Here is a 27,049-nt window from a genome sequence, read left to right on the forward strand (position 1 = left end):
GGTGAGCCATAGAGTGCCCAGTTTGAAAGTTAACCTTTTAGGGGCTGAGAATGCAGTTCAGTGGTAGTTACTCACCCAGCTTGTGAGAGATCCAGGGTCTCAATTCCATCAGCACACAATAAAACTGCCTCACTTGTAAAATGAGGAGGAGGATAATCTAGGATAATTGTTTGTTTTGCCATAGTAGTTACTACCAGGGTAAAAATAATATGTCTCTCCATATCTATATACCAGCTTGAGCAGGAATTAAAACAAAAAACTCTGCTTAACTGGATGACGGCTCACGCCTGTAATTGTAGCTACTAAGGCAACTGAGATTGGAGGACAGCCATTCAAAGCCAGCCAGGGCATCAAAGTCCGTGAAAGTGGTCTCCAATAAACTCAAAAAGAGGTGGAAGTGGGATTATGGCTGTAGTGGTAGAGTGCTAGCCTTGAAGGGGGTGGAGGGAAGCTCTGGGACAGCATTCAGGTCCTGAGTTGAAAGGCCCAGGACATACAGATACAGGGACAAACAGACAGACACACACACACACACACACACACACACACACACACACACCTTATTGAACATGGTAAATTTCACCTGCCTCCCTGAAATGAGACGTGGTAAAGAAGTCACAGTAATGCTTCTGTGTTCAGGGCAGGTCTGAGCATCAGGAACCACCCTCCCTGATAGGAGTCTCCTCAAGGCTTGCTATCTGCCCACCCTTTGTTAAAACTCCCAGAACACTGGAGAATAGCGGGTCCTCCGAGTCCTGGTGCTTTAGCCATCTCAAGGACGGTCCATATTGATGAGAAGTTTCTTATCAACTATCCCCAGGAACAGAGATGAACATTCGCTGCTGGGCGTACTGAGAGTTCTGATTACAAGCAGCCCCCTCTCTGCAAACCTGCCCGTCCGAGGCAGGCAAGCAGGCAGGCAGGCGTGTCTCCTCCGTATAAAGCTGGAGGGCCAGGGCAGCTTGGCACCACACTGATCTCCACCACATCTGGACCGCGGCGCCCGGGTTGCAGCCCGAACGCGCGCAACTTCTGGACTCTGCTTTCGGGGCCCGCTGCTCCCGCCACGGCCCAAAGAAAACCCGGCAAGTCAGCCAACTCCAAGGTAAGCTCGGGGACCCCGAAGCGCTCTAAACCAGAACTAACCGGCCCGGACCGGCCCGGAGCGGGCGGCCGCAGGGGGTCCCCGCGCCGGTTCCCAAGGGCCCGCCGCTGTCATCACCTCCGCTACCCACAATTTATTCTCACAGCCCCGTCCCGACACCCACCCCCACCCACCCCCCACCCCGAGGTCAAGCCGCCAAAAGGACGGGCGCTACGCCAGCTCTCCCCGGAGCGGGAGCCGGAGCCAATCCCAGCCCAGCCGCCAAGGCGCGGAAACCGGCCGCCGCCACCTGCTGGCTCCCACACCTGAGCAGGGGCAGCCAACCAAAGGCCGGATCTGTGCAGAGGCCCCGCCCAGGGATGCTGGCTGGGCCCGCAGACCCCGCCCTTCCCGGTGCCGCCTCTCTAGGCTCCGGAGCGCTGCTCCACTCGGTGGTCTTAACTCCTGGCTTCCCAGTTCAGCGCTGTTTTCAGGATTTGAGAGCTGGAGAGGCAACACGCAGGGGACTGGACGTCCGGAGCAGCTCCGGAGCGAGAACGCACGTGAGACAGCCCGGGAGACACTGAGAACGAGAGGGCGTTGGAAGAGGGACTCAGACAGGATGGCAGAGAAGGAACTGAAAGAGAGAAAAAGGGAGCGAGTGGGAGGGAGAAGGGAGCGAGTGGGAGGGAAAAGGGAGGGAGAGCGAGACTGGGAGATAGAGAGACCTGGATACTAAGGGTGGAAAATACACAGAGGGGGACAGAGATAGGGGCAGAGACAGATTGTAAGAGAGTGGTGTGGGTGTGTGGACACAGAGGGAGAGAGAATGAGTGTTAAGTTTCCTAGAATAGGCTACATTAGAGTAGAAGAGCTGAGAGAGACTCAGTGAGAAAATTGCCTTGAACAGTCCAGGTGTACATTTGAGTCCTGGGACCACAATTGTGCTTTGACCTAGCATGAAGATCGCTTTCTGAGCAGACCTGCTCTCTCTCTCTCTCTCTCTCTCTCTCTCTCTCTCTCTCTCTCTCTCTCTCTCTCTCTCTCTCTCTCTCTCTCTCTGTGTGTGTGTGTGTGTGTGTGTGTGTGTGTGTGTGTGTGTGTGTGTGTTTTCTCTCCCAGAACTCCAGTTCTCTAGTGCCAGTCTGGTGGCTGGACAGACCACTAGTGACGTAGTTCTTTTGCTCTAGCTGGGGATTGTCCTTTATAAGCCAAGAAATGGAACTGGGGTTAAGCATCATTAAGCACCTGAGATGTCACTGGGCTCAAATCAATGTTCAAAAGGTTCACAAATAACCCTTTTCCTTGGCCTTGCCTCCCTCCCCACTGTCATCTCCCACCTCATTAATAAATGACAAACATCATTAAAGTGTTTTCAAGGAAGGTAACAGTTGCCCAATGCAAACACCAGAGAAATTCTAGGACCTGTGAAAGGCAGAGGGGTCAGGATGTGACTTAGGAATAGGTATGATTTTAGTAGGCTCTGTGGTGATAACATGCAAATGTTTAGACAATTTTAGTCAAATAAATATACAAGCTGTATTGTCTGATTCTCAGAAGAGGAGACATCAGTGGTTGTCCTGTTCGCCAGAGTCCAGCAAATTCTGAGCACTAGGCCTCTGCAGGATCAGAAATTGGCATTAGAATTACTCACAGAATTCCATTGAATTCCTCATACAGATTCTCTCCATTGGACATGCTGATTTATGTGTTGACCTGTGTGTGTCAGGATTCTTTTGTTAATTTTGACCCCAAAGGGCATGTGGATGGCTTTGCTTGGATAATTCTCTTGGTACCAGGAACAAGGAAAAAGGTCACCAAAGGAGATGACTGTATCTTAAGGAGCAGAATTTCAACAGCTACCTGTCAATGGGGGGTGGAGGGGATACTGTCTTTTTTTCCTGAACCGTCTTTACACTTAAGATTATGCTTTGTGAACATTTTTTGTAGGCAAAGACAGTTTTTACTCTTTTCAGTTGATCATTGGTTACATTGAAAACCATACTTGAAGCTTTGTGAAATAGTTGGGTTACAACAAACCCTCAGTAATCTGTTTCCTTTCTTTGGCCATCATGTGAGTGGGAAATAAACTCAAGTATCTTGGCTTCACATCCCCGGTGCGAGGAATGTTCCATTTGCGAAATAATAGTGCTGTGTCCAAGCAGAGGCTATGTATAATATTGAGCAGATGGCATGAGAAGTTAAAGGTAAGTAGAAGCCAAGCGCCAGTCTCATACTTGTAATCCTACCTACTCAGCAGGCTAAGATCTGAGAATCACTATTCAAAGCCAGCCCAGGCAGGAAAGTTGATGAAACTCTTATCTCCAATTAACCACTAGAAAACTGGAAGTGGTGCTGTGGCTCAAAATGGTAGAGCACTAGCCTTGAGCGAAAAGCTCAGTGACAGTGCCCAGGCCCTGAGTTCAAGACGCATGACTGACCAAAAAAAAAAAGTTAGGAGAGCCACAGGTAAATATAAGATGAATACCATTCAAACAGTTGAGAGAAGAAATGGATGTACTGAGTAGTATGGAAACCTTTGTATTTTAACAGACCTAGGTGAGAAGTGGTCGCTGTCTAGAACTAGCTTGTGATCTTCACTGAGTGGCTGAACCTCTTTGATCCTCAGTTTCCTCACCTGCACATTGGGGGTAAAAATACCAATTGAGTATCCCTAATCTGAAAGTCTAAACCCCAAAATGCTCCAAAACGCTAAACATTTTGAGTACCATTACTTTCCAAAGTTGATCTGCTCTGACAGTTTGTTGTTAGGATGCAAGTGGGGTTGGGAGTGTAGGTCCTTGGCAGAGGGTAGATACTAATGTACACATGCACACACACATACACACAAACGATCACTTTTAGGTTATATGCATAATCTTTATTTGAAACATAAATGAATATAGTGTTTATACTTGGGTCCCATGTGTGTGTGTGTGTATACCCAAAATTGAAAATCATCTGAAATCGAGAGTACTTATAGCCCTAAGTATGTCAGATAAAGGTTACTCAACCTATATTATTTATCACACCATGCCTAGAGAGAAACCCTTCCTGACCATCTGGGTAGTAAGCACTCACTCCGGTTCTCCCCTGACTCCTAACATCTTTATGTCCTGTTGTCATTTTCAGTATGGCTCCCTGCCTCACACACTGTAAGTCGTCTGAAGACTGTTACTCTTCATGATATATTACTCATGATTGGACACAGAAAGCATCATTGCTGTTCATCCAGAGATCCTCTGTGACTTTTACTTGGAATGTCCAGGGTCTGCAACCATGTAGTCCCAAACCAGGGCAGTAGCCATGTGCCCCTTTTCACATTGTGTGGGTGTGGGTGTTCTCAGCTAGAAATAGTCTACTGTGAAGGAACTGACACAGCAGTTCCTCTGCTGGAATTGCTGATCACTTTGAGTGAGAAGGACTGTGTCCTCTGTCCTCACTCTGTTCCCAGGTGTCTAGTACCAGTGTAGACCCCAACTCTTCCACTTACTGCGTTATGTTGGAGAGCCTTTTGCTTCCTCAGACTGAGCTCTCTGTCTGCAGGACGGGGCTGCATTGGATATCTCAGTGACCAGACATCTGCACAAGTGTGCCCTCAGTAAAGACATGTTGAATCACGAGACCCCGGCCAGTCAGGTTATCTTGTTGTGTAGTGTAGTTGAAAGGTATAGATGTCACTGAGGTGGTTGTCAGATCAGTGATGAGAACCCAGAGAACAGTGACCTTGGTGACCAGGTGGGCTCTCCACCGGTGAGAGGAGAGTGTCTTTGTGTTCTGCTTGCTGCTTTGACTCCGTGTCCTTCTCTTTATCCCTTCCCCCCATGGCCAGTTATTTGCCCTGATACTGCTATTTTTGAGTCTGTTTTTTTCTGGCCCACCTGAATGAACATTCCTAACTCAAGGACTATGTAGTGTGTGTGTGTGTGTGTGTTTGTGTGTGTGCATGCTTATTCTGGTACTTGAATTCAGGGCCTGGGTACCTCCATGAGCCGTTTTTGCTCAGGGATGGCACTCTACCACTGGAGCCACAGCTCCACTTCCAGCTTTTTGGTGATTAATTGGAGTCTCATAAACTTCTACCATGGCTGGGTTCAAACCACAATCTTCAGATCGCAGCCTCCTGAGTAGTTAGGATTACAGGTATGAGACACCGTTGTCCGGTGGTTCATGGTTTTGATTCCTTCTTTCAAACTCAGAAATGGGCATTTCTGGGTGTTTATTGACATCTGTGTTCTTTTGTAGTGATGCTCATAAGAACAGTAGCCCTTCCATTCTAGACCAGTGAGATAGAGATTATCCATGAAAAATACACAATGTCTGTGTGCCTGGGAGAGGACACATTTGCACATCCAAGCAGTGGTGTAGGGGAGAAACTTGGCATTGAATAAAATAGGCATAGAAAGTCCAGACCAAATCCTTGCCCAGATGTCTGTCATTTACCTATGGGGATTTTGCCATTTCTGGGAAAATATCATCTGTTGCTCAATGAATTTTGTTCCTTTGAAATGGAATAGCATTTTTTTTCCTAGGCATATTTTGTATCATCAGGAAAAGATACAAAAAATATGTGCCATTGTTTGGAATTGTAAAATCAATAGAGTTCTTAAGAGTGTTCTAGACATAGCATGCATTTGCTTGTTTAGCTATTTCTGTTCACCTGAGTACACTAGAACACAAGCTAATGGCAGCAGGTTTTTGTTTTTGCTTTAGTTTTGTAGGCCATGGGGTTTGAACTCAGGGCCTGGCCACTGTCCTTGAGCTCTTTTGTTCAAGGCTAGAGCTCTGCCACCTTGAGCCACAGTGACGTTTCTGGTTTTCTGGTGGTTAATTGGAGATAAATGTCTCATAGACTTTCCTGCCTAGCCTGGCTTTGAACTATGACCCTCAGATCTCAGCCTCTTGAGTAGCTAGGATTACAGGCATGAACCACTAGTGCACGTCAGGTTTTTGAAGTGTCATTGGCAGCTCTCTAGGCACTGAGAACACAGTCTGAAATGGGAAAGGTACAGTGAATATTTGTTTTATCAGTTACATTAATCTCGATAATGGATCTAGACACGTAAGTCTTGCCTCCAGCATTTTTTCTAAAATCTGCCCTGCGATTGCTTCCTAGCTCAGCTTCCAAGGAAGCTGAGAATCCAGAGAGGCAGTGTCCTACCATCAGGGGCACAGCATCTAAATTCAGAGGGACCCAGGGTGGAATTCTGTTTCTTCCTAGTCATGTGATCTTAGGCATGTTTCCTAATCTTCTCAATGCAGGATTATTTTCCTGCTACAGGATTCTATACTACTTACATACTGAGATGTTTATAAAGAGCCCCAAATTTCCCTTACTTCATTTGTTGATATTTGTTTGTGAAGCCTGGAGTGTAGCTTGTGTGGACAAACCAGAGAAATTTGTTAGTTTGTTGGCTCTCAGACTAGTGGATGAGAAAGACACATAACCATCTCTTGTCAGCTGGATAGTGTTCGGGCTGGGAGAGGGGCAAGAAGAGGGTGCTATAGGAGCTCTAATTCAGGCCCCAAGTCCAAAGAGTTGGGGATGACATTAGAGAAGACCTTGTGGAAGGAATGCTACATAAGTTAAATCCTGAAGGGTGGATGAAAGGTGATAGTCTAGCCAGGTGCTGGTAGCACATACCTGTAATCCTAGCTACTCAGGAGACTGAGATCTGAGGATCACATCGTGAAGCCAGCTGGGGCAGAAATGTCCCTGTGAGATTCTTATACCCAATTAACTACTCAAAAGCCAAAAGTGGCACTGTGGCTTTTGCCTTGAGCAAAAGAGCTCAGGGACAGCACCCAGGTCCTGAGTTCAAATCCCATAACTGCCAAAAAAAAAAAAAAAGCAAAAATTTTGCAAGGAGCCATCCTATTCTAGAATGTTTTATCTAAGGAGATTGTGCTCATCCATTCCACTGGCTCCTAACCAACTGAGGAATGGAGAGTTACTCCCCATTGGCCAAGGTGAAAGCAACAGAAGGTCTTCTGGGGATTCGTGTGATACTTGCTCATTGGAAAGATACAAGAATAGAAAATGCCTTCGCTGCTGGGCAACAGTGGCTCACGCCTGTAATCCTAGCTACTCATGAGGCTGAGATCTGAGGATCTCCGGTCAAAGCCAGCTCAGGCAGGAAAGTCCATGACACTCTAATCTTCCAGAAAACTGGAAGTGGCACTATGGTTCAAACCGCTAGATTACTAGCAAAAAGCTCAGGAACAGCAGCCAGGCCCTGAGTTCAGGCCCCATGACTGATAAAAAAAGAAAAAGTAAAAGAAAACACTTTTCTATATATGAACATTTCAACTTGTGGATATCACTTGTGAACTCAGTGGAAGAGCCATGGTTCTTCAAAGTGAAACAGGGGTTTACCCTTCCCCTTGACTGTTTTGTGTGATAGTGAATGGCCCTGTCTGAGTAGGCCTGATTGAGGAGGTTTCTTTTAATTCATAGTGAAAGACAGAACTCCTTATTTACTGAACATTCCAGATGTTTGGGTTTATTTTTGTGAGAGCAAGATAGTGTAGTGGTTAAGGACACTTGCTGTTATTCTACCACACAAACACCCTGTTCCTCACTTCTGTTATATGTAATTGGATCACCTTGAGGAGTTAATTGTCTTCACTTATAAATGTATTTGCTATTATTCAATCATAATGCTAAACTCATAGGATAGTACTTGTGAGGATATAATGGGCAGTGTAGGGAAAGTACAAAGAAAGGAAGCTGGCACATTTCCTCTCATTACTTCTGCTGATGCTGCCATGGGATACCTAGGAGGGAGGCTTTACCCTTGCACTTCACATCTTCGTAGGAAGGACACTAGGGTCTCATTAGACTTCTCTGGTGAGCCTGAGAGCCTTTCTCTTCCCTGCCGCTCTTTCAGCTTTTCCTGGATGGCCCTTCACCAGAAAGCAAGCTGTGTAATTGTGGAGTTTCTGTCTAGAACCATAAGTGAACATCACTTTAGATTAGATGGATCTTTACAATTCAGATCCAGCTCTTTCCAGTAGTTCATTGGAGCTTCTTCTTTGTGTAGAGTATGGCCAGGTATGCCCTGAGACAAGTCACAGAGGGTGTGATGTTTTGTTGCTCCTTCACAGCATTAGAAGTTTCCCATGACACAGACACCCTGTGCCCCCCCCCCCACACCACTGTCTCTAACCCGAGTCATCTACATCCTCTACATTTCATTCCTACCAGATTCCACTGTGGGTCCTGCCACCTAAGTCTGTCTCTTTTCATATCATGATGCCTCCCCATTTGTGAAATGACAATGGCTCTGCCAGCTTTGGAGGTTGTTTGGGAGACCCAAGTGAGACAAAGGAATGGGTGTAAAACACCTGCTTCATATTTCAGGCCACATGGAAGGCACTACACAAATGAAACTGCTTTGTGTCATTGTATTCCTTGTCATCCACATCAGCTGGCACTTGATAGTAACACAGCTCAATCAATGTTTTGGGACTTGAGATGTGATGTGGTGTTTGTGGGCATATTCATCGAGGCTCTCCAGAGTAAACAAAGCAGCAGTATTTTCACAGATCCAGGTATCTATGCATATCTCCATCGATATATGGATGGAAGATTTGTTTCAAAGCATTGTCTTCATGGGGTTGTGAGTCCTGGCAGATCCAAAAGCCAGAGAGCAGGTCACACCGCTGAGAGGGGACACTGCATTCTTGAGTGTGAAATGTGGAGGAGGGACAGCATGCTGAAACTCCAGCAGAGGTCCTGCGTTGCAGTCTTCAGGCTGAATTGCTTCTACCCTGAGAAGCCTCGGTCTCTGCTCTTGAGGCCATTGGCTGACTGGAAGAAGCCCACTCATGTGCTCTAGTCTGATGGTCATAAGAGGTCAGCACTCCCACAGATACCTTCACAGCAACATCTGCACTAGCTCTACACTGCCAGGGCACCCTAGCCTCGACAGTCTAACACATTAAACTGACCATCAAGCTGGGAAGCAATAGTCCCTGGGACAGCACATCCCAGCTGAAGCTCTGAACAAAAAAGTCTGTGGGCTCACGCATGTGCAGTGGCCTTCTCCCTGTCTTCAGAAGCTGCCTTGAAATGAGGAGGAGGGAAACTGAAGGCCCAAGTGTTTTAAGCAAACATTGAACACAAGGTCTTTATCCCTCTGGGCCAAGAGATTCTTGAAGGACTGAAGTAAGGTCACAAAGGAATGGAAGTCACATTTATTGTTCCAGCTCTTCCCCTGTCCCCAAATAGAGGACTTCTTGAGGCCTCCTAACCCTTAACCCCTCTGGAGAGGATCCTGCATAACCTCACATGTGTGGTTCCAGAACCTTGTGGTGCCTACAGAAATAGGACAGACAAACTGTATCATGCTCATGGAGAAACCGCATCCCAAATTGGATACTGATTCAGAGCACATACAGCCTTCTGAAAAACTTCACTCCTACAAGGAACAGACAGGAAAGATGGGTTAAAACCCCAGTCAGTGTGACATAATCTTTCTAAAATCTCAGCATTTCTTCGCCAGAAGATACTTGGGAGAATTATATTCTTTCTGTGAGAATAGGCTTTGTAAATGAAGAAATAGGAGGCTGAGAGGGTGAGTCCCTCTGACATGGGACTATAGGTTGGGAGGTAATTGGGTTAGGATCATGTTCCAGATGTTTCTCACATAAGTATTTATGGGGCATGCTGTTGGCTCCAGGATATAAGTGGAAAAGCTTGTTGGGAACAGCTTTCAATGACTGAAATGTTAAGAGACTCTCATTCCATGATGTATCCTTACTGTTTGCATGTATGCATTGTTAAATGGCAGGATTTGGAAGGTTTTGGCATTGTTCTGTTTCCTAGCCCAATATTTAATAAATAAATATTTCTGAGTCTGCAGAGTGCTCCAAAACAGCAAGCAAATTCTTGGTTTTCAGGTTTTCTGAAAAGATAGAGCCTGGATTGCTGCTCTAAAGTATCAATTTAGCATCTAATGCTTTTTATAAAATTCTTCCAAGATGTGTTTATTGAAGGATTATGGAGAGATGCTCTTACCAAAGCATCAGCCACTTGTGGTTTTTCAATCAACATAAAGTAAGACTGTGCTATAGTGTTTGTGCTGGGTCTTGGACTTGAACTCAGGACCTGGACACTTAACTTTTTCACTCAGTGCTGGTGCTTTACCACTAAGCCACACCTCAACCCCGTTTTTTGTTTTGTTTCGTTTTGTTTTGTTTTCCGGTCAATTGGAGGTAGGTGTCTCTTAGACTTTCCTGCTTAGGCTGGGTTTAAGTCATGATCCTCAGATATATCAGCCACCAATTCTGGATACTGTTAAGTTTTACATGTAGTTTCTATATCATGGTCATTTATCAGGCCTGTGATTCACAAGCATTTTTCTGAGTGTGCAGCTTCGTTTGTATTTTCTTAATTCGCTGTTTTATTCTGAACACTTTTTGTTGTTGCCAATCCTGAGTCTTGTATTTGTTTTTGTTTTGACAGTCCTGGGCCTTGGACTCAGGGCCTGAGCACTGTCCCGGTCTTCTTTTTTGCTCAAGGCTAGCACTCTGCCACTTAAGCCACAGCGCCACTTCTGGCCATGTTCTATATATGCGGTGGTGCTGGGGAATCGAACCCAGGGCTTCATGTGTACGAGGCAAGTACTCTTGCCACTAGGCCATATTCCCAGCCCCAATCCTGATTCTTGAACTCAGTGCCTGGGTGCAGTCCCTGAGCTTTTGTGCTCAAGACTAGCTCTAGCACTTGAGCCACAGTTACACTTCTTTCTAGCTTTTTGTGATTAATTAGAATAAGACAGATATCACTTGGAACTGTCCAGAAGAGAATCAGTACCTGGGCTCTGGTGGCTCAGACCTGTAGTCCTAGCTACTGAGGAAGTCTGAGGATCACAGTATAAAGGCAGCCCAGGCAGGAAAGTTCGTGAAACTTATCTCTAGTTAACCACCAGAAAGCCAGAAGTGGCGCTCTGGCTCATGGTAGAGCTCGGGGACAGTGCTCAAGCCCTGAGTTCAAGCCCTATGACTGATAATAAAACAAATATACTATTATAGCGTATTTAATATAGTAACTATTATTTTATTACTGTAATATTTAGTATTTACTATAGTAACCAGTAATTTAGTTAGAGAATAGTATAATTACTTTCTTTATTTTCTTGGATTTGAGACCAGATCTCCCTATTTAGCCTAGGTTAGCTTGAAACTCACAATGTAGCCCAAGCTGGCCTCCAAATCTAAATCCTCCTGACTCATCCTCCCAAGTGCTGGGGAGCACCACTAGAGTGCATTGCTTGACTTTCTTAATTCTTTCATTCCTACTTATTTTCCAGGTATTGCTGCACCATCTAAGATTTCCAGCATGAGGTTGGATAGTCACAGTAGGAGAAACTGCTCTTGCCTTTTTCTCAGCCTCAAGGAAAATTCATTCAGTACTAGATTCTTAGGTAGGACATCAGTTGTAGGTTGTTTTGAACATGCCCTTTGGCTAGCTCAGAAAGTAGACTTGTATTCCTAGTGTGTTAGACTTTTTAACATCATCAGTGGATTTTGAAACATCAAACGATTTTTCTGCATATCTGGATTGGATGCTATCATTGTTCTTTTCCCTGACCTCACAATCTGTGGAGTACATTGATGGGATCTGTGTCTTTGTGAGAGAAACGTGTTGGCATTCCTACGAGAAAACCCACTTCATTATGGTTTATACTTGTTTTCATACATTGCTGGCCCGGAATTGTTGCTATTCTTTTTTTTTTTTTTGCCACTCCTGGGGCTTGAACTCAGGACCTGAGCACTGTCCCCGGCTTCATGTTGCTCAAGACTAGCACTCTACCTCTTGAGCCACAGCACCACTTCTGGCTTCTTCTATATATGTGGTGCTGAGGAATTGAACCCAGGGATTCATGCATGCTAGGCAAGCACTCTACCAGTAGGCCACATTCCCAGCCCCCTGTTGCTATTCTTGAAGAACTTTGTTCTTATGCCAAGACAGAAAACCTGTCTGTAGTTTTCCTAGTATCAGTGCAGTGCTAGACACATGAACACATTTGGAAATGTTTCCTCTGCTCTGTATTCTGAAAGGCATTGTGAAGAAAGAATGTGATTGTTTGGTTTCATATCTGGTAGAATTTGCCAGTGAAACTCACCAGGAAGACCCAGAAATTATTTTTTATACTTCCACTCTCACTTTTTTATTTCATGCTTGTCCTGGGCCTTGGACTCAGAGCCTAGGCTATATCCTTGCATGTTTTTACTCAAGGCTAGCACTTTACCCCTGGAGCCACAGCTCTGCTTTGGACTATTTTTTTTTTTTTGTACTTAACTGGAGATTCTAATCTTACAGCCTTTTCTTCTAGGTTGGCGTTGAATCACAATCCTCAGATCTCAGCCTCCTGAGTAGCTACGATTAGGGGCATGAGCTCCTGGTGCTTGGCACACTCCCGTTTTTATGCTGTCATTATTCAAAATTACCAGGATGGGTTGGATATGTGACTTAGTGATAGAGTGCTTGCCTAGAATGATTGAAGCTCTGGGTTCAATTCTTCAGTACTACATACACAGAAAAGGCCAGAAGTGGAGCTGTGACTCAAGTGGTAGAGTGCTAGCCTTGAGCCAAAGAAGGTTAGGGATAGTGGCCAGGCTTTGAGTTCAAGCCCCAGGACTGGCAGAAAAAAATTACCAAGAGGCTTAAATTCTATGAATGTCCTGTGATGAGTCAGTGGATAAAATTTATATCCACCTCTACATACATACAAACAAATGAATTATTATCCTTAAACTGCTGTTACATTTTGCTGAGTCTTGATCAATTATACCAAGTGAAATAAGCTATTTGCAAAAGGACTCAGACTAATTGATAACTCATTCCAATTTGTAGGCACTCAATGTAGTAAAACTGACAGAAACAGAAATTAGAATGTTAATTTTCAGGGGCCTGGAGATTTGGGGAAAAGATTTCTAACTACTAGTACAGTTTCTGTAAACATCGTGGCACTGAGCAGACAGTTTACACTGAGTGAAACCTGGCAGCTCATGATTTTCCAGTAATGGAAGAAACACACCAGGGTTTTGAATGTGTTTATATAGAGCTGATTTTAGAGTTAGAGGAAAATATATTCTTTCATTTCTGCTAGTGGTCACTTCTTTTGTTCTTTCCTATTTCCTCCATTCTCACCAGCCCTGGTCAGTCCTGCTACAGGTTTATAAAACATATTGACTAATTCAAACAGTGCTTCACTTAGATGAGCCCCCACCCACTTTGAAAACTCTTAAATTTTGCTCTTTTTAGCACAAGAAATTATTATTTACACATGGTGAGAATTTTTAGGTGATTTCCATAAGGAGAAGCAGCCCTTTTAATTAGATGTAAAGCTAGTCATCATGAATGCAGAAATTCTCGAGGGAGTGACATCATAGTACACATACCTACAATTTCATAATGTTTACTGCATGTAAGTTTATGAATACTTTGGAGAAGAACACACGTTGGCCCCCTATTGCTTTTTCTTCTTACACTTATTCATTAGAATGGTCTCTAAAGTGTAACAGGATTTTGATATTTTTATTATCTTTAAGTAGTTGTACAAAGGAGTTTGCATTGAACACAAGAGTTTATGAATACAGTGTCATCTCTTCCAACATTTTCATTCAACCAACCACACCCATGCAGTCTGTTATTTTTCTTAATTTGTAGGTTAGGAATTGAATTTTTTGCCATTTAGCAAAGCAGTTTTGTTTTGTTTTGTTTGCCAGTCCTGGGGCTTGAACTCAGGGCCTGAGCACTGTCCCTGGCTTCTGTTTGCTCAAGGCTAGCACTCTACCATTTGAGCCACAGCACCACTTCTGGCTTTTTCTATGTATATGGTGCTGAGGAATGGAACCCAGGGCTTCATGTATACGAGGTGAGCACTTTACCACTAGGCCATATTCCCAGCCCAACAAAGCAGTTTGTGTATGTTGTACACCTTGATCTGTGTCATCCTTAAACATCTTGACGACAGTTTGACCCGCACTTATCTTACATTTCTCAATTCTGTGGAACACACAATGCGTTCTTACCAGCATCTATTCCCATCACCCTTCATTCTTTGACCTCATTCCCCTTGTGGCCACTTGCAAATACCCATTTTATAGTGCTTACTGTGTTGGATTTTGGTTCAGTCTTTTTAAAGAATTATACTATTTGGGCTCTACATACAGTCTATTGCGCTTCAGGTAATCTTTAACTGTTTCTGCATGATTATAATTGCAATAAGCGGTGCCATTTCTAAAACTTTTATATCATGCCATTGACCTCCTAAGCTCTGGGTGTGTATTAGCACATGGAATCCTCAGAAGAAGCCTAGGAGGTGGGTTTGACACCAGGGAAGAGGAGGGGCAGGAATGTAAAGAAAAATGCATAACGGTGGACTGTCATTCTTCTCCTGTCCCTCTTTGTCACAGGGTGAGCTCTGCTAGCAGCCGAAGGTCTCTAGCTTCCTTCTGCTTCCTGCAGATCCTCCCGGTTCCCCATCCCACCCACACCACAGCCCGTGGGGCTCCCAGCTCAGACCAGATCCCATGGATCCACGGGAGAAATGGAACGCAGCGTTGAATTCTGGGTCTCCCCGGCTGACCATTACTGCCGCCTCCCAGGAGGTCGTGTTGGTCTCTGAGCCTTGCTCCTCACAACAGCTAAGGATGAGCTTCAGCGCACCAAGCCCTGGTGCGGGCACCAGTGCCCCTGCGCCTCTGCCCGAGGGGCTGGCCCAGCAGCACTACAGGGAGGAGAAGAGTCTGCTGCGGCAAAGGCGCTGGGAGAGGCTGGGGTTATCGCAGAAGAAGAAGGGGTTCCGGGGCCAGGGCCACATGAGACGCAGGCACCGCGACCACATGGCCCCTTATGCAGTGGAAAGGAACACCGGATCGTCTGTAGATGACAGAGCTCACAGTCGGATCCGATGTGATTGTCGATACTGCCAGGGCCACGGGCAGCATGCGGGGGTCTCTGGGGAAAGAAATGCCACCGGCAGTTCCTCCTCCTGGGACTCGCTGGTACAGGGCCTCAGCGGCTTGACCCTCAGCATGGGCACCAACCAGCCTGGCCTTCTGCCAGAGGGGGCACAGCAGCAGCAGCAGCTGCCGAGGCTGCTGCCCCCTGAAGAGAGGTGCCCACGGGAGAGACAGCAGGAAAACAAGAAGATGTTCCAGAGGCTGCTCAAGCAGTGGCTGAAAGACAACTGAAACGGTGGTGCTCATGGGACAGAGACTGAAGGGAGGCAGACATGCTGTGTGGTCAGCCCTCTTGGGCACCAGTGAGCTTTCCTCATAGGACTCCCTAGCCCTGTGCTGACCAGAATCCTCTCAGCTTGACAGTTCAGTCACTCACAGGAAGTCCCTCATCTCTCCTGCCTGATGTTTTAGGATGGTTGTGAGGCATTCTGGGGCATGGGAGACAGCACCCCAGTGGTCCTCACCTCATCACATGCTGTCCCTTTCTCTGCCTGGCTCTCCGTCTTTGCTCCCTACCGTGTGCCAGTAAGATAGAAGCTGTCTCTGTGGTGTGACTGCCTTGTCCATGTCCATGTGCTTTTGTGCCATTTTCTGGACTGCCAACCAGGAGCAGTGCTCTGTCAGTTTGAAGTGGCAGGACGTGACACTGAGATCCGGGTTCAAGAATCTGCCACGGAAAGCAAGTGTGGGAAAGGGATGTCAATTTGGACCTTGGTGGGTCACCATTGTACTGTCTTTGTAAAGTATTATGACTATGATAAACTAACTGTAAGTAAACGTTTTCCTGCTCCTTCACAGTTGAGTGTTCTCCCACACAGGGCTTTTTCATAGCATCAGAAATACCAAATAAATGTGCACGTGAAAGGAAACGACCTTAAGAATTGAGGTTTGTGAATCGATAGTGGTTTGTTTCTTATGGGATCTGAGATCACTACCTTGAAATCCCTGGCCAGTGAACTGGAGCCTGCAAGAGGCACTCAGCACTGGGAGATGGGGGTACACTGGGTAGATGGGAATAGAGTGGTTGGGGAATGGGAAGAGAGAGAACCTGCTCCAGTCACTGTTGGAGGCATTGGCAGGGACCAGCCCCTGGAGCAGGCAGCCAGCGAGGTTGTAAGGGAGTCCTCCTGCCCACAGGAGACTGGAAGCAGTCTCTACTTGCCCCGGTAGGAGCCCTGAGGCTTGGCACAGATGTTCTGGCTGAGGTATCCCAAGGCCATTCCTTGTGGCCTGGGGCACTGGACGATGAATGTATGTATGTATGTAGCAATTGTATGCCTGCTTCCTGAGAACCAGAGCATCAGTGAGTTCTTTCAAAGCCAGCTTGGAATTTATTTTTTTTTAAGTTTTTATTATAAAACTGATGTCCAGAGAGGTTACAATTTCATACATTAGGCATTGGATACATTTCTTGTACTGTTTGTTACCTTGTCCCTCATACCCCCCTCCCCCCTCCCCCTTACCCCCCCCCTGAGGTGTTCAGTTCACTTACACCAAACAGTTTTGCAAGTATTGCTTTTGTAGTTGTTTCTCTTTTTTTACCCTGTGTCTCTCAATTTAGTATTCCCTTTCAATTTCCTAGTTCTAATACCAGTATACACGGTTTCCAATAGACTCAGATAAGATTACAGAGATAGTGTAGATACAATCACAAGAAGGTGATACAAGAACATCATCAATAGTAGAAGCTACAGATACACATGGGATGTTGAAAGTAGTTACAACTGTGATATAACAATCATTTCCATAAAATGGAGTTCATTTCACTTAGCATCATCCTATGGGATCATAAGGGGTATAGCTATTGGGCTCTTGTGATCCTCTGCTGTGACTTGTCTAAACCTGTGCTAATTATTCCCAATAAGGGAGACCATAGAGTCCATGTTTCTTTGGGTCTGGCTCACTTCACTTAGTATAATTTTTCCAAGTCCTTCCATTTCCTTACAAATGGGGCAATGTCATTCTTTCTGATAGAGGCATAAAATTCCATTGTGTATATGTACCACATTTCCCTGATCCATTCATCTACGGAGGGGCATCTGGGTTGGTTCCAGAATCTCGCTATGACAAATTGTGCTGCAATGAACATTGTTGTGCTGGTGGCTTTACTGTGATTTTGTTTGTGGTTTTTCGGATACTCAAAAGTGGGGTTGCTGGGTCATAGGGGAGTTCTATATTTAGCCTTCTGAGGAGTCTCCATACTGCTTGCCAGAGTGGCTGAACCAGTTTACATTCCCACCAACAATGAAGTAGGGTTCCCTTTTGGCCACATCCCCCCCCCCCAACAACTGTTATTGTTAGTTTTCTTGATATATGACATTCTTACTGGGGTGAGATGGAATCTCAATGTTTTGATTTGCATTTCCTTTATGGCCAGTGATGTAGAGCACTTTTTCATATGTCTCTTGGCCATTCTCATTTCCTCATCAGAGAAGTCTCTTTGTAAGTCTTTAGCCCACTTGATGAGCGGGCTATTGGTTGTTTGCGGTTTTGTTTTGGAAGAAGGTAATTTTTTTAGTTCTGCATATATTTTAGATATGAGGCCTTTGTCCATTGAATGGCCAGTAAAGATCTTCTCCCAGACTGTGGGCTTTCTGTTTATCTTGCGAGCTATGTCCTTTGCCGTGCAGAAGCTCTGCAGTTTGATGCAGTCCCATTTGTCCAACCTTTCTTTGATTTGTAGCCTTTCTGGGTCTTTGTTCAGGAAGTTCCGTCCTGCGCCAAGGAGCCCAAGTGTTTTTCCTACTCCTTCCTTTAGTGTTTTCAGGGTATCTGTTTTGATTTCGAGGTCTTTAATCCATTTGGAATTGATTTTGGTGCAGGGTGATATATAAGGATCTAGTTTTAGTTTGTTGCATGTGTTGAGCCAGTTTTTCCAGCATAATTTGTTAAAGAGGCTATCTTTCTTCCAAACTATTGTTTTAGCCCCTTTATCAAAGATTAAGTAGGCGTAGTTCTGTGGGTTCATTCCCGGGTCTTCAATTCTGTTCCATTGGTCTTCAGGCCTGTTCCGGTGCCAATACCAAGCTGTTTTTATTACTATAGCTTTATAATACAACTTGAAGTTGGGTATTGTAATTCCTCCAGCACTGTTCTTTCTGCTTAGGATTGTTTTTGCTATTCTAGGTCTTTTATTATTCCATATGAATTTCTGGATTGCTTCCTCTATTTCATCAAAGAATGGTGTTGGGATATTAATGGGTATTGCATTGAATTTGTAGATAGCCTTTGGCAATATTGCCATTTTGATTATATTAATCCTCCCAATCCAGGAGCATGGGAGGTTTTTCCATTTCCTTAGTTCTGACTTAATTTCGTTTTTCAAGGTTTTAAAGTTCTCCTCAAAGAGGTCTTTCACTTCTTTGGTTAAGGTTATTCCTAGGTATTTTATGTTTTTGGGGGCTATTGCAAAGGGAGTTGCTTTCCTGATATCAGCCTCGGTCTTCGGGTCGTTAGCATACAGAAAGGCCGTTGATTTTTGAAGGTTTATTTTATATCCTGCAACTTTGCCAAAGCTTTGGATCAGCTCTAGTAGCTTGAGGGTAGAGTCTATGGGATTCTTTAGGTATAGGATCATGTCATCTGCGAAGAGAGAGAGTTTAACTTCATCTTTACCTACTTGGATCCCCTTTATATTTTCTTCTTGCCTGATTGCTCTGGCTAGGAATTCTAGTACTATGTTGAAGAGCAGGGGAGAGAGTGGACATCCCTGCCTTGTTCCTGATTTTAAAGGGAATGGCTTTAGTTTTTCACCATTTAGAGTTATGCTTGCTGTTTGTTGGTTTGTCATAAACTGCCTTGATTATATTTAGGAATGTTCCCTGGAATCCCAGTTTTTCCAGGGCTTTTAGCATAAATGGGTGCTGGATTTTATTGAACGCCTTTTGCACATCCAGAGATAAAACCATGTGGTTCTTTACCTTGCTCCGGTTGGTGTGGTGGATTACATTAATTGACTTGCGTATATTAAACCAACTTTGCATCCCTGGGATGAATCCAGTTTGATCGTGGTGTATGATTTTTTTGATGACCTGTTGAAGTCGATTGGCCAGAATTTTGTTGAGAATTTTTGCATCTATGTTCATCAGGGAGATCGGTCTATAGTCCTCTTTCCGTGATGAGTCCCTGCCTGGTTTTGGGATGAGGGTTATACTGGCTTCATAGAATGAGTCTGGAAGTGAACGTTCTCTTTCAATTTCATTGAAGAGTTTTAGAAATATTGGTGTGAGTTCTGTTTTGTAGGCCTTGTAGAATTCTGCAGTGAATCCGTCTGGACCTGGGCTTTTCTTGCATGGGAGATCATTTATTGCCGTTTCTATTTCAATACTGGATATGGGTCTGTTTAGGAGGTTTAAATCTTCATGGTTCAGTTTGGGGATATGAATTTTTTCTAGGAAATCATCCATTTCTTCCAAGTTCCCGAATTTGTTGGCATAAAGGTTTGCAAAATAGTCCCTTATTATGTTCTGAATTTCTGTTATTTCTGTGGTGATGTTACCTGTTTTATCTCTTATCTTGTTTATTTGAGTGTGCTGCCTTTGTTTTTTGGTCAGGTTTGCCAGGGGTCTGTCTATCTTGTTGATTTTTTCAAAGAACCAACTCTTTGTTTTGTTGATTTATTCGATGGTTTTTTTCGTCTCTAATTGATTTAATTCTGATTTGATTTTAATTATTTGCTTCCGTCTGTTGATTTGGGGTTTGGCTTGTTGTTCTCTCTCAAGAAAATTAAGGTGCTTCCTTAAATTATTGAATTGCTGTTTCTTCAGTTTGTTGATGTATGCACTCAGAGATATAAATTTTCCTCTGAGTACTGCCTTTGCTGTGTCCCAAAGGAGCTGGTACTTTGTGTCCTCAACTTGGTTGAATTCCATAAACATTTGAATTTCCGTTTTAATTTCTTCAATGACCCTCTGATGGTTCAGCAGTGTGTTGTTTAGTCTCCATGAATTGTAGGATTTTCTGTGGTGGCTGTTTGAGTTGAGCTCTAATTTTATTCCATTGTGGTCTGAGAGAATGCAGGGAATGGTTTTGATACTTCTGAATTTGCACAGATTTTCTTTGTGCCCTAAGATGTGATCTATTTTGGAGAATGTTCCATGTGCTGCCGAAAAGAATGTGTATTCTTTTGTTGCTGGGTGGAATATTCTGTAAATGTCGATTAAGTCTAGTTGGTCTATGCAATTGTTTAGTTCTGTGGTTTCTTTGTTCAGTTTTTGGCATGTTGATCTGTCCAGAAGTGATAGTGGAGTGTTAAAGTCCCCAACTATCAATGTGTTTGGGTCTATTAGTGTTTTTAGAGTCAGTAGTGTTTGTTTGATGAAGTTGGGTGCTCCTGCATTTGGTGTGTCGATATTTAGAATGGTTATTTCTTCCTGTAGGAGAGATCCCTTTACTAGTATGTAGTAACTTTCTTTGTCTCTTCTTACCTTTTTTAATTTGAAGTCAATTTTGTCTGATACTAGGATTGCAACTCCACCAGCTTGGAATTTAGACATGAGCTTTTTATTTCAGGAGGCCTGACCGATAAAATCTACATTGTTTTTCTTCTACAGAATCCCGTGATATGTTCCCAGCCAGAGACTGTGCTGTTCCTCTGGGCTGAAAACAAATTCCTCTCTGTGTCAGTCCTTTTAGGGAAGCGCCAGAGCTGCACTGCTGCGAACACCTTCTCGTCTCCATCCAATGGAGCTGGCTAAAAGGCAGGTGAGTTTCTCACATTCTGGACTTGGAATCTCATCATGATGAAAAGTCAAACCAGCCTTGCCACGTCTAGCCCCCAACATCTGGGGAGAATGTATTGCATATGAATTCGTATAGGTAAGTGTGTATGTAAGTATATGTGTGCATATATGTGCACCTGTGTGTATGTGTATGGCGAGCCCGTCTGTCTTTAAGAGGAGGCATCATGACATTGCGACATTGCACTTGGCTGATTATTTAATAGGTGTTAAGCATTATTCTGTGTGTGCACATATTTTCTCTCATGTCCCCTCTGCCATAGACATATCATTTGGGCCACAGTGTCAGTTGCCAGTTAGGGAACTTGCCAAGGTCTCACATTCAGCAAAAGACAAAGGTGACAAACAAGCCAAGGAGGTAGGCTTCCATCGTAGCTGGCACCCTTAACCAATCTCCCCTCTGTCATTCTGTCATGACTGAGATGAAATGCAAGGACCCAGTGACCTCATGGACGATGCATACCTTAAAGAACCAGGGAAGTCTTTGTAATATGTGCTCAAGCTAGGCATTGGTGGTTCATGCCCATAATCCCAGCTAGTCAGGAGGCTGGATCTGGAGGATTGACTTTCCAAGCCTGTCAGCATCGAAGAATCCTGAATAACCCATCTTTACCTCACCATGAAAACAATGGGCTGTAAGTGGGGAAAAAATACCCACAAAAACAGTGGCCATGACTGCAAACAGGGCTTGAGTTTAGAGCATGAGCCTTGTGCAAGAAAGCTGAAGGAGAGCTTGAAGCACTGCGCTCAAGACCATTACCGGCAAAATAAAACATTGTTGTGGAATCCTTACTCAGTGCATTTCTATGGGCACAATGATTGCTGTGGTGGAGAGACTTCAGAGTTTGTGAAGGTTTGGTCAAGGACATAATCCCTTGTGTGGTTCCCCACACACCAAACTGCACTCTGCAGACCTTCCAAGTCAACACTTCACTCACACCTGTCTTGCCACCTGCGAGAATTGCTGACAAATTTAACAACATTCCCGTTTACTTGCTTTACCTCTTCCTTTCTACGTTGTGCTGAGTGCCTGCTGTGGTGGGGAAGTGAAGATTGTGGAGCAGGTCCTTGCCCTCAATTTCTTCGGGGAGAAACACTGTGGTAGTATCAAGTTGGGATGCTATGACAAAACACCACATGCTGAGTAATTGATGAAGAATAGAACTGTTTTTTCCTACTTCTAAGCCCGGGAATTCTAAGTAAGATCAAGGTACTGTCTTCTGGTGTCTGGTGAAGACTTCCTTACTAAGTATTCACATCATAACATGGAAGCAGAAACATAGACGAGTGTTGTATCCTTACATGACTTAAAGCTTTCCATGCTCCCACCAACCCTGTTTTATCCCTATGTAGTTATTTACCAGAACACAGCCCTCACTACACACCTTCCAACACTGTTGGATTGAGGGTTAAATTTCTGGGTAAGTTTTAGAGAGGACAACTTGTTGGACCATAACAGAGACCGTGGAATGGTGAGAGTGCACATAATTAATTCCCTGTGAGTGCAGGCTGGCCAGGAGAGGGGAGGAGTGGGAAGGATCACAGATGGATGGCCAGACATGGAGGGCTTGCTGAGAAGTTCCCTTTCTGCAGAGTGATCCAAGATCTGCAGGAGGAACACGGAGAATGTCTGTGTGGATGTGCCAGCTCCTTATACCCACTTCCAAGTTTCCCTTCCTGCTAGGCAGAGGGTATTGGAAGATTATAGTGTGCTGCTGGTGTCTGAAGTGTGCTACTGTCCTAAGATACAGACCTGGAGTCAGACAAAGGTCTTCAACATGTCAAAATCTAGACCAGACATTGAATTAAAGGTATCAGCATAGGTGAAGATATTGTGACCCTGAGAATTAAAATGGAATCCACAAGTGGAAAATCTGTTAATAAAATGGAAGAAAAGAAATGGGAAGGGTAATGAAAGATCTTCCCACAACGAAGGGGATAGGCACAGGTGGATGCAGAGTAAATTCCATCCAACATTTTCTGAGAAGTTTTACTATCTTTAAGTAATTGAACAAAGGAGTTGCCATTCAACAAAGCACTTGATGAATACAGTGCATCTTGGTCAATGTCACTGATTTCAATAGTTTGACCTGCCACTCCCAATACCCACCTCCCCTCAATTTTTCTTAAGCTTTAGGTCATGCATTGAATATTTGGCCATTTTCTGGAGAAGTTTATATGTATACTGTATCTTGATCTGTGAAATCACTTCAACACCTTCACACCCCCTTCAATCCATGCCTTCCTTTATATTGCTCATTTCTGCTGTATATACGATGAATTATTCCCTGCATTCTTCCTCTTTCCCCCTTTCATTCTTCTGTCCCTCTCCCCTTGTTCTCATCCTTCCCTCTTGAGAGTACCCACTTCCTGGTACTTATATTACTGGGCTTTGTGTTATCAGATTTTTCAAAGAATTATATTATTTGTGCTCTCCATATAGTCTGTTGCACTTCAGTTAATTCATTTGTAACCCCTTGCTTATCATCCAGTGTATTTACTTATAGATTTCTAGTTACATTCTAGCTACCTAATGGACTAATGACAGACTTCTCAGAAGAAGTAAAAATAAACAATAGATACCTGACGAATTGTTGAACTTCTCTGGCCATAATGGAAATGTAAACCAAAACATCTCACAGTTTTCACCTCATTAAAGTAAGAATAAAAATAAAAACGCTGATGTGGATGTGGCCAAAAGTGAATTCTGTTACACTGTTGGTGGAAATGTAAGTTTCTTCAACCATTCTGGAAAGCAGTAGGGAGGACCCTCAGAAACTACACATACAGCTAACCTATGACTCAGAAACTCCACTACTTGGGCTGGGGATATAGCCTAGTGGCAAGAGTGCCTGCCTCGGATACACGAGGCCCTAGGTTCGATTCCCCAGCACCACATATACAGAAAAAAACGGCCAGAAGCGGCGCTGTGGCTCAAGTGGCGGAGTGCTAGCCTTGAGCGGGAAGAAGCCAGGGACAGTGCTCAGGCCCGGAGTCCAAGGCCCAGGACTGGCCAAAAAAAAAAAAAAACTCCACTACTTGACATTTCTTCAGTAGACCACAAACAAGGCCACATGAAAGCTTCCAGCACAACCATGTTCATTGCAGTATGATTTACCATAGTCAAGATATGGTATCAGCAGAGATTCCCACAATTGTCTCATGGATGAAGATAAAATGGCACACACACACACACACACACACATACACACACACACACACACACACACACACGCACAATGGAATTCTACTCATTCATCAGAAAGAATGATATCATACCATTCATAAGCATTTTTTTTTTGCCAGTTCTGGGGCTTGAACTAAGGGCCTGAGCACTGTCCCTGAGCTTCTTCTTCTTTTTAATTTTTTTTGCCAGTCCTGGGCCTTGGACTCAGGGCCTGAGCACTGTCCCTGGCTTCTTTTGCTTAAGGATAGCACTCTACCTCTTGAGCCACAGCACCACTTCTGGCCGTTTTCTACATATGTGGTGCTGGGGAATCGAACCCAGGGCTTCATGTATACGAGACAAGCACTCTTGCCACTTGGCCATATTCCCAGCCCTCATAAGCACTTAGAAAGACTTGGACAGACTCTATTACAGTATGTAAGCTAGATCCACAGGAACATAGGTTGCATAGGTTCCATTCAACATTTTAAAGAAGACACAATACAGATCCTTCTCAGACTCTTCCAGATTATAGGATGGTTTGGGGGGCCTCAAGGGCAGGATTTCCCTACGCATTCTGCAGAATGGGATTATTCTACTAAAGCCAGGCACAGCTATCACACGAATAGTACAGACAAATATCTATCCTAAGTGTAGATGCAAAATCCTCCGGAGAATATCAGGAAACCAAATCCAGAAGATTATACTATAGATTAGATAACATTTCCAGGAAAGCGTTCTCTTAAAATCTGTGATTGGTTAGTTTTCAAATTTCAATTGAGGTGTTAGAATAATAAAGCACAAGAACCATAAGGTCATCTTCATATAGAATAGGCATGTCACAAAATCCATCATTTCACAAAATCCAAGAGTAAGGATGAAAATTTCTCAAAAAGGCATGATGCTGGTTGCTCATGTTTGTAACGCTAGCCACTGAGAGGCTGAGATCTACGTATCACAGTTTGAAGCAATCTTGGGCTGGAAAGTCTATGAGACTCTTAACTCTTTTTAATCACCAGGAAGTTGGAAAAGGAGCTGTGGCTCCCATGGTAGAGTGCTGGACTTTTGAAGCAAACAAAAACAACAACAACAAAAACCCATGAACAGTGACCAGTCCCTGAGTTCAAACCTTAGAATTGCCACCAAAAACAAAACAAAACAAACAAAAAACACAACAGAAAACAATTCAACAAAGTAGAGATTCAATGGAAGGGCTTCAATTTATAATGGGCATCTACTATAACATGAAGGTGATAACAGACATGAGGATAAAGAAAGGAATGCTTCTCTTGTTAAGACCAAAGTAGGCAAGGAAGTCAGGTCTGGGATGCTGGTGGCTCACATCTGTCTTCGTAACTACTCAGGAGGCTGAGATCTCAGGATCATGGTTCAAAGCCAGTATGAGCAGGAAACTCTGTGAGACTTGTATCTCCAATTAACAACAAGAAAACTGTAAGTGGTGCTGTGGCTTGAAGGCTAGTCTTGAGGAAAGGAGCTCAGGACAGCACTCAGGCCTGGAGTTCAAGCCCCATTACTGACAAAAAAAAAAAAATCCAGAAGAGAAGCTGTAGGCCAAGTGATCGAGTGCTAACAATGAGCATGAAAGATAAGAGACAGAGTCCATGCCCTAAGTTCATGTCCTGGGACCAGCACAAAATAATAAGAAAAAGCAAAAGAGGAGGAGGAGGAGAAGCCAGAGGAAAAGGAGAAGGAGGAGGAGGAAGAAGGAAAAGGTAGTGGTGATAAGGGCATGTGTTTCTTCCACTGTTTTTTGTTATCATTATACAATATTTCCTTATGTAGTGCACTCATGGAAGAGAAACAAATGGAAACATGGAGAAACATTGAGAAACTAGAAATTAGTCCACATGCACTAGGTTTTGTCCCCTCCAAAACTTGGGATGAAACTCAATCTCCATTCAGAGAGATTGAGAGAACGTTAAGAGTTGATGGTGCTGTCTCAGGAATGAATTAGTACAAGCATTCCTGAGTAAGTGAGTCCCAGTTTGGGATGAGGCTCAGTGGAGGATCACTTGACCAGTATGAGCAGAGCCCAGGGTTTGCCGAGGTGGAGGGAATTGGACTAATTAAAGAATTGTCTGGAATGTGAGTCGGTTATGAGAGCCAGTTTGGCCAAGAATCTCTCATGTTCAATAACTTCCGGTCACGTGGTGCCCTCCAACTGTCTCATCTGAGAGCTGTGACAGCAAGGTCATCACCAGATTCTGCCCCACAAAATGAAATAAACCCTTTGTCTTCACACATTACGCAGGTTGAGGTAGAGGATTATTAGCCACAGAAAACAGAGTGAAACATCAGGGACTCTAGCATCCATAAGCATCTCATTTAGGATGGCCCCAAAGTGGAAATAATTAGGTAAATATTTATCAGTTGGTGAAGGGAACGATGAAAGCTGGTACATCCACACAATAGAATGTTACTGAACAACGTACGTGGAAAACCTACTGAGAGATGGTATTTCACATTTGCATCTCAGAAATGTTTGCTCAAGGAGAACCTGCACACACAGCTCCACGTATTGCATGAGCCAGTTAATCTCTTTTCTCTTTGTTTTTCCGAGACTGGCACTCCACCTCGGTACCTAAAGTTTTCCCTCTTTGGCTGGCACTCTACTAACTGAGCCGTGCCATCAACCCACAGGAGTCAGTTTATACCAGTTCCCCAGAGATAGTACATATGATAGTTAGGGATGACCAGAGCCTGGGGATAATCATAGTGATGGACACTTCTATGGGTAGCAACAACCTATTTTGAAACCATATTGCGGATTACACAGATGATTAATTTACTTCAAAATCATTGTATTGTTCCTTTACCTATGTCGTGACCTATATGAATTTTATTTATGTGGACGATGCCTCAATAAAGCTGTCTTTTAACATTTGAAAGTAATGGTATCATGAGGTAGAATTCATGTACCTTTTGGTATTACAATAGTGAGGGATTCCGTGCCCTCTCTTTCTGTGTTGGGGGGTTGTGTGCATTTGCTACCCCCATCACCTGCCTCCTGCATATGTACTTGCTCCTCCAACTAGATGGAGTCAAGTCATTGTGCACTTGCAG

General features: G+C 44.1%; 1 protein-coding gene across 5 annotated transcripts; it reads left to right on the top strand.

Annotated features, from left to right (window-relative positions):
- Window positions 1-569: 569 nt before the first annotated feature.
- Window positions 570-16,299, top strand: LOC125342945 (protein FAM156A/FAM156B-like). 5 transcript variants are annotated; one of them, XM_048335291.1, is made up of 3 exons: window positions 1,352-1,647; window positions 14,513-14,530; window positions 14,568-16,299. In XM_048335291.1, exon 3 carries the CDS (start codon window positions 14,630-14,632, stop codon window positions 15,290-15,292), a length of 663 nt encoding a protein of 220 aa, XP_048191248.1. In that variant the 5' UTR covers window positions 1,352-1,647; window positions 14,513-14,530; window positions 14,568-14,629; the 3' UTR covers window positions 15,293-16,299. The 5 variants fall into 5 exon arrangements, with proteins under 5 accessions (XP_048191251.1, XP_048191248.1, XP_048191250.1 ...); XM_048335293.1 differs by lacking the exon at window positions 1,352-1,647 and adding an exon at window positions 2,232-2,368; XM_048335294.1 differs by lacking the exon at window positions 1,352-1,647 and adding an exon at window positions 570-1,105 and having other exon boundaries at window positions 14,513-16,299.
- Window positions 16,300-27,049: the final 10,750 nt, after the last annotated feature.

Source organism: Perognathus longimembris, chromosome 28 (genome assembly GCF_023159225.1).
Source record: "Perognathus longimembris pacificus isolate PPM17 chromosome 28, ASM2315922v1, whole genome shotgun sequence".
Lineage (NCBI taxonomy): Eukaryota > Metazoa > Chordata > Mammalia > Rodentia > Heteromyidae > Perognathus > Perognathus longimembris.